The following is a 7,771-nucleotide window of genomic DNA, read 5'->3' as shown; positions in this document are numbered from 1 at the left end:
CGGATTCTTGTCATTGTCTTGTTGGGCTGTGTATGTGATAAAGGGGAGCCATACGGGGTGAAGGCATCTTCTTCTATTTGTCCCCGTGTCAGTTTCAGTTTATTGGCTAGTTTTTCTAGTAAGGCTGTTTCCTATACTATTTGGTACCATTGGTCCATGCTTACTCCTGACAGGTCTCTCCAGTGTCTGCTTATGATGTTTCTGGCTGCTGAGAGTAGGTGGGTTATGACTTCTTTGTGATGTGAGTGGGCATTATTGTCTTGGAATGTGTTTAGTAGGGCCAGTTCTGAGGTGATTTCTAATACTTGCTTAGTTATTTTGCATATTTCTCGTATGGCTGTTGTCCAAAATAGTTGGATTTTGGGGCATTCCCACCACATGTGGAGGTTTGTGTCTGTGGAGGTGCACCCTCTCCAGCATTTTGGTGAGGTTCTTGGGCGTATTAGCGCTTATTTCCTTGTTGTTAGGTACCATCTGTGAGTGAGTTTCAAGGTGAGTTATTTTCTTTTTGTTGATATGGATTTAAAGGAGGGGTTTAGACCACATTCTAGTCCACTGAGTGGGTTAATATCACAGCCTATGTTGTTTTCCCATTCTTTTTTGATTATGTATAGGGGGTTTGTAGGATTTTGGAGTAATATTTTGTATATTGCGGATACCATCCCTTTGTCGTGTCACTTTGTTGCTAGGCTTTTCAAGGTGGCTATGAAGAAAGAATAAAACAAATTAAGGTCAGGCACAATATTTTTTTTAATGTAGGCAGCAATGAGAGCAGCAATAAAAGATACCGTATGTTTAGCACCTTTAGAGAGATTACCAAAATTATCCGATACTTTTATACTTATCGTACTTCTGACTTTCCTCACTCATCTTATTTTCTTCTTTAGTGTTCTAGTCTATATCAATACAGAGCAGCTCTGGGTTTCCTTTGTTAATTTTATATCTCATAACCCTGCTAGATTCTCTTAATCTTTTGATTAATCTTTCTGCTTAACGATATCCTGTTTTAATTCGTTGGAAGCCGCCAATAGTGGCTGGGGCAACCTCGTCAGATGGGCATCCTAATAATAATAATAATAATAATAATAATAATAATAATAATAGGAAAACAGAACATCTTCAATATAAATGGGGAACTTATATTTTGTATCCTTTGTTCATTGTTTACTTCTATAGCACCACGGTAGGTGCAATAGCAAACATCGTCAGATACCTATTTAAGAGTATTCTTACCTACTACAATGTCTGCTATATACAGACCCAAGAAATCTAACCAGGGCGGAGAAGGTGAAATGGCTGCTGTTACTGATGACTCTGTGACTTATAAAGTGGCTCTCTGTGCTTTGGCAGCTAGGAAGATTAGGAAGAAAGAACAGGATGGGCTAGCGGTCAGTTTTCTTTTCTTTTCTTTTCTTTTCTTTTCTTTTCTTTTCTTTTCTTTTCTTTTCTTTTCTTTTCTTTTCCTTCTTTGCATGTTGCCACGGCCTTTGGCTAGCACAATAGAATGCAATAAACCTGAAAGAGTATTCTCCTGGAAAAAGAGAACATGTTTGTTTTGCTCCTCTTTTAAAAACTACCTGTCTTGATAGCTGTCCATTTACTAAAGATCTTATATGTAGCTGGGTTAAAATAATTGGTCTGAGACAGCAAGCCTTTCGAAGCTTTCTTTGTAAGTGGCCACCCTATCCTGTCAAAAGACTTCTCACCACCAACGGAAGGCAGGAAGGCCCCAGTTCCTTCATACTGTGCCAAATATGTCATACTGGGTACTTTTCAGCTATCCAGCTTGTGTTGGTAATCTGTTAGAAACCTGGCTTTGCATGACAAATTTATCCACAAAGAATTCCATCCTCTCTGCAAATAGAAATGTTGCAACCTTGCAATCAAGGTCAAAACATTGATAGATGCGATTGTGTTACAGGTAAAACGCAGGTTCCCTGTAGTTGGCACGGTGGCATATTAGGAAATGGAATTTGGCTGTCAACGAGATGTTCTCACAAGTCACCATGCAAAGTATTTCCGGCTCCACCCAGAGAGGCTATATAAACTAGGATAGTTCAGTCCTGGTCCAAAGGAGCTGCCTCTCAGCGCCACCATGAAGTCGGGTGGCCTCTTGCTCCTTGTGGGGTCCTTGGTCCTCTGGACTGCCCTGCTGGCTGCACCACACACAGGTAAGGAGAGGCAGTTGTTGGGATGCAAAGCCAGCGGCCTCATGGGCTGGGACCATCCAGGCAAGGAAAGGATGCGGGATTTCTTCTCCTGGTGGAGGAAATCAGGAAATGGTTTTGCAATGAGGAAGAGTGGACATGCAGTTCTGGGACTTGCATGTCAAAGGCAGGTTTCAAATTTGGAACTGGGCAGTGGGTGGGTGGGAATTTTGGGATGGGAAGGAAGAGTAGCCGGAGGGAACTGCAGGGCTCAGAATGAGCTGCTCAGCTTCTGCAGCAGGAAAGTGAATCCACAGGATTGCATAGCTCACATTTCCCTAACCATTCTGTGAACTGAAATGCCCCTGTCCTCCAAAAGTCACACATCTCTGAATTCGGTGATGCAGTACCCCAACCCAAAAATCATAGAATCATAGAAGTGTCGGAAGGTGCTCAGAAGATTGTCTAGTCCAGTCCTCTGAACATGAATGTACAAAGGGCATTATGTTGGGGGAAATTGCAGAAACGTGTATACAAAACCTGTATCTTACGAGAAATGTGCTTGAAATACAGACATTCAGTTTTGTGCACAATTTCTGAAACAAAATTTGCAGATCGATGCAGAAATGTGTGTGTGTGTGAGAGAGCCAAAGTCAAGACTGAAAATTTAGAAGCTGAATTGGGCAGAAGCTGAGCATCCCCTCTCTTGGGCTCTGAGAGCAGAACTGGCTTCACAGAGCAAAATGGGAGCCTGGCTGTTGCATGGAGGCTGAGGAGAGAGGAGCAAAGGGGACCCAGGGGCTGAGGTGGGCCGGAACTGGCACATTCTCCAGGGGCCACAAGCTGCAAAGAACTACAGAGCAAATGGACTTGGGCTGGATGGCCACCCGGGATGCAAGCCTGAGATTTTGTGCTGAGGTGCATGATTTTTTTTTGGGGGGGAGTGGGATCCTCTAGTACAGTGGTTCTCAACCTGTGGGTCCCCAGATGTTGTTGGACTACAACTCCCATAATCCCTGAGCTAGGGATGATGGGAGTTGTAGTTCAACAACACCTGGGGACCCACAGGTTGAGAAAGGCTGCTCTAGTACAAATCAATACAAGCAGGTGAACATGAGATGCAATAAGAGGAACAGTGGAGGGAGTTGGAGAATAAAAGACTGAGAGGTGATATGAAACCCGTTTTCAAATATCTGAAGGAGATTCCAACTAAATATTGGGAAATATTCTGGCAGTAAGAGCTGTTTGACAGTGGAACAGACTCCTTTGGGAGGTTGTGGACTCTCCGTCCATTGGAGGTTTCCAAAGAGAGGTTGGGTGGCCTTCTGTCAGGGATTCTTTAGCTGAAATTCTGCACTGCAGGGGGCTGGACTAGATGATCCTTGGGGTCCCTTCCAGCTCTAGGATTCTTTGATTCTTTAGCTAGGATTCCTGCATTGCTGTGAGTAGAAATAGGGGACCTTGAGGACCCTTCCAGCTCTAGGATTCTGCACTTGGCTAGGGAGAGACTTTGATGCCCCTGTCTCACGCCCAGTTGCTTCCTATCAGTGAGCAGAACCTGGCAGAGTTTTACCCAGTGTGAGAGATTCTGTTACTGTCTGTGGCTAGACAGGAGGAGGAATGCGGTGGCTGGAGCCCATCCAAGCTAAACAGAGATGGCTGGGGAGCTGATTGCTGCCACAGCTCCTGGGATTGCTTCATGCCCAGCGATGCCCGGGGCCAAGATACAGAGAAGGAAGAAGCTTCATGCTCACCTGCCTGGACCTTGGTGTCTGGTGCATCACGAGCCACTCTGGGGCAAAGGTTTTCTGCAGCGTGGTCAAGGGGCTCTGGCCGCACCAAACCCCTCTGCAGCCTCCCTGCCTCACTGAGCGCCAGCCCCATCCCACATGGAGCAACAGTTCCAAAGCTGTACACCTCCCTCGCCTCACACACCTTGTTGTCACAAACGGGAGCCACACCTGTGGCAGGAGGGCGGAGGGTGTTGCCTCCCTCACTTCGCCCAAACTGCTGCACGTCCTGCAGATCAGATCAGAGGTGAAGCTGAAGGTTGGAAGATTCGGGACAGATGGAAGGAAGTCCTCCTTCACACGGCTCAGACTGTGGAACTCCCTCCCACAGGAAGCAGTGGTGGGAAATAAGCTAGGTGGCTTTAGAAGAGGACTGGACAAATTCAGGGAGGAGGAGAGGGCTATGGATGGCTCCAAGGCAAGATGGATCTGCTCTGCCTCCGCAGTTGGAGACAGCAATACTTCTCCAGTGGCTGGAAACCGCAGGAGGCAGGAGCTGCTCTGATGCTTGGATCCTGCTTGTGGGTTGGTCACTGTGAGAAGAGGATGCTGGTGAGCTGGCCACTGGCCTGATCCAGCAGGTTCTTCTTAGGTTCCTTTGTTCTAGGACTGGTCTCTGAACTCAGCAGTGGGCTGCATGAAGGTCAACAAAGGGACCCTGAATCCTGGCAAGATGGAGGTGCTGGGGGGGTGCAGCTGGTCAGCTGCCTCCTTCGGATGGGGAGAAGAACAGGCTCCATGTTTCATCAAATCCATCTCTAGAGGCACAGATGACCTCAGTAGCCAGGAGTGCCTTTCCCCGGCTTTGGCCATTTCTGGACCAGGAGAACCTGACCACTATGTGTGCTGGTAATCTCCAGGTTGGATTATTGAAGGAGTGTCTTCAACCCCATCATCCAACCCAGACATTGAGGTCCATCTCCAAGGGCCTTCTGGTGGGAAGTGAAGTTGCAGGGAACCAGGCAGAAGGCCTTCTCAGTGGTGGCAACCTCCCTGTGGAACACCCTCCCATCAGATAAACAACTACATGAAATAAACAACTACATGACTTTCTGAAGATATCTTAAGGCAGCCCTGTATTGGGAAATTTTTAATGCTTGATGTCCCACTGTGTTTCTGGTATGCTGGAAGCTGCCAAGAATGGCTGAGGTAACCCAGTCAGATGGGGGGGGGGTAGGTAATAAATGATGATGATGATGATGATGATGATGTCTATGTGGGGCTGCCCCTGAAGTTGGTGCACAAGCTCCAGCTAGTGCAAAATGGGGCATCTTGGCTGCTCACGTTTTACCCATCTCAACTTGGCTCTTGTCCAGTGGCGTAGCGTGGGGGGTGCAGGGGGGGCCGACCGCACCGGGCGCAACATCTGGGGGTTAGGGTTAGGGGGCGCAAATTACTTGCCTTGCCCCGGGTGCTGACAACCCACGCTACGCCACTGCTATTGTCTATGAAAGATGTGTTTGCACCTGGGCAAGAGAAGGAGGACGGGCACCCTGCATTTCCCATGCCCAAACTTCCCTGACACACGCACACATGATGAGGATGTCAGGGGACTGGGAATAGCCACTGTGGGAACTGAGAGGAAGTTAACTAACTGCATGCCCTTCATATTTTCTGTCTTCAGAGACACCAGGAAGGGCATCTCTTGCCCCTCGCTGTGCCCAGACGGAAGCCACACCCGAGTGCAAAGAAGCCTCCGGGAAGAATGCCAAGGTGAGAAAGGATGCGGAGCTGGCCCAGAATAGCCTTGTGGCTGAGGAGCTGCAAGACGCTGCCCTGATGAAACCCGTCTCTGATGAAAAGTCAGCGAGTGGAGAAACCACTGGGAAGCCACTGTCCGAAGCGGGACGTGTCGCCAATGATGGCCTGGCTGCCTCTGGGGGGCAGCCAGGAAACGGAGAAGGGGCAGGGGCTGGTGTTGAACTGGGCAGACTCCCCAGTGGGGAAACGCCAGCAAAGCTTGCAAGGCCACCCCCCCTTGAGGAACTGGACGACCGTGACGACGATGATGAAGATGACGAAGACGATGATGACGATGAAGACGATGATGACGACGACGATGACGACGACGATGACGACGATGACGACGATGACGACGATGATGACGATGATGACGATGATGACGATGATGACGATGATGACGATGATGACGATGATGACGATGGTGGTGGTGATGGCGATTGACCCCGGCCTGTATCCTTGGGGTCCCTGGCCAGCCTGAAGGAAGCAGCGCAGGCAGAGCGCCTTGCCCCAGCGTGTGAGACAGGGAAAGATAAAGCTCATCAAAGTAGCGCATGGGCAGTTGCATGGGCAGAGTTCTGGCCACGTCACAAACTGCAGAGAGGGAACTTGCTCCGTCCCTGGGTCACGTGCTGGGGCATCTTTCTTGCTGCATCACAGACCTTGGCCTCTCTGGAAGAGGATAGATAGATGGATAGATAAATAGACAGATAGCTAAGAGGAGCAGACGCAAGCCCAGCTAGCCCAGCCTCCTGTTCCCATAGATTGGACCCCCACAGATGCCCTCATGGGAAACCCCACAGCCAGCCAGGCAGGGAGGGGTCCCCTTCTAGCGCTGCTCCCTCTGGTTGTTGTTGAGTCCCAACTCCCAACTGGTTGTTGTTGAGTCGTTTAGTCGTGTCCGCCTCTTCGTGACCCCCTGGACCAGAGCACGCCAGGCACTCCTGTCTTCCACTGCCTCCCGCAGTTGGGTCAAACTCATGCTAGTCACTTCGAGAACACTGTCCCACCATCTCGTCCTCTGTCATCCCCTTCTCCTTGTGCCCTCCATCTTTCCCATCTTTTCCAGGGAGTCTTCTCTTCTCATGAGGTGGCCAAAGTCTCGGAGCCTCAGCTTCAGGATCTGTCCTTCCAGTGAGCACTCAGGGCTGATTTCCTTAAGAATGGATGTGTTTGATCTTCTTGCAGTCCATGGGACTCTCAAGAGTCTCCTTCAGCACCAGAATTCAAAAGCATCCATTCTTCGGCCATCAGCCTTCTTTATGGTCCAGCTCTCACTTCCATACATCACCAGTGGGAAGACCATAGCTTTAACTATACAGACCTTTGTTGGCAAGGTGATGTCTCTGCTTTTTAAGATGCTGTCTAGGTTTGTCACTGCAGCTGGTACCCAGAGGCAAAACTGCCTCTGATCCTGGCCTGTAGGCAGTAGAGATTCTTCAGTTTCTCTGCTCAGTGGAAAAGGCCCACAGCCTCATCCCTTGGGAAACTCTCTGCTCACATTCATCTCGGCAGGGATCGTTCTGGAGAACTTTAGCTGTGGTGCCTGTGTTGCAAGTGGGTGGGACTGGACTAGTGGACCCTTGGGCTCCCTCCAACTGTACAATTCTATGAACTTTCCGGGGGGAAGTGTTCCAGGGTTTGCTCTGAACCTTGCTTCATGCTGGAGGTCCCACAGAGCTGCCTCTTGAAATCCAAAGGGACACCCTCCAACCCTCTGGGGGTGCAGGACTCAGGGGTTCCCTGTGTGTGTTTTAGGAACCAGCAAGCCTTGCTGGCCTGTTGTGCAGCACATGGCCACCAGAGGGCAGCACTGGCAGGCCTTTCGCAAAACTCGGAAGCAAATATTCCAGCTGTTCTTAAAACGACACCTGTTTGCATGGCAAATACCAGCTCCCTTGCTTTGGTGCTGCAAAGGTTGATCTAATCCACCTTCCCGAAGGCCTCGACTGTCTTGCTGTTCAGATGATGATGAGCTGGATGAAGTGGATATTGGCCCTTCAAAGTTCCTGCCAACTGAGTTTTGACAATCAGTAAAATTACACATACCTTTACAAAACACCTGTTTGGCATAACATAATCATGGAATTGTAC

At 49.1% G+C, this 7,771-nt stretch overlaps 1 protein-coding gene across 2 annotated transcripts; it reads left to right on the top strand.

The window, feature by feature from the left end:
* Nucleotides 1–2,043: 2,043 nt before the first annotated feature.
* LOC310764719 (uncharacterized protein) lies at nt 2,044–6,518 on the top strand. Of its 2 annotated transcripts, none has more exons than XM_083619157.1 (2): nt 2,044–2,171; nt 5,562–6,518. In XM_083619157.1, the coding sequence occupies exons 1-2, from the start codon at nt 2,096–2,098 to the stop codon at nt 6,119–6,121; spliced, it is 636 nt and encodes a 211-aa protein (XP_083475283.1). In that variant the 5' UTR covers nt 2,044–2,095; the 3' UTR covers nt 6,122–6,518. The 2 variants fall into 2 exon arrangements, with proteins under 2 accessions (XP_083475283.1, XP_083475282.1); XM_083619156.1 differs by lacking the exon at nt 2,044–2,171 and adding an exon at nt 4,022–4,277 and having other exon boundaries at nt 5,562–6,495.
* The last annotated feature ends 1,253 nt before the right edge of the window (nt 6,519–7,771 follow it).

The sequence above is a fragment of the Podarcis filfolensis genome (assembly GCF_964270895.1).
Source record: "Podarcis filfolensis genome assembly, chromosome: 6".
NCBI classification, from domain to species: domain Eukaryota; kingdom Metazoa; phylum Chordata; class Lepidosauria; order Squamata; family Lacertidae; genus Podarcis; species Podarcis filfolensis.
The sequence above is the reverse complement of the archived record's forward strand: the minus strand, read 5'-3'. Positions and strand labels throughout refer to the sequence as shown.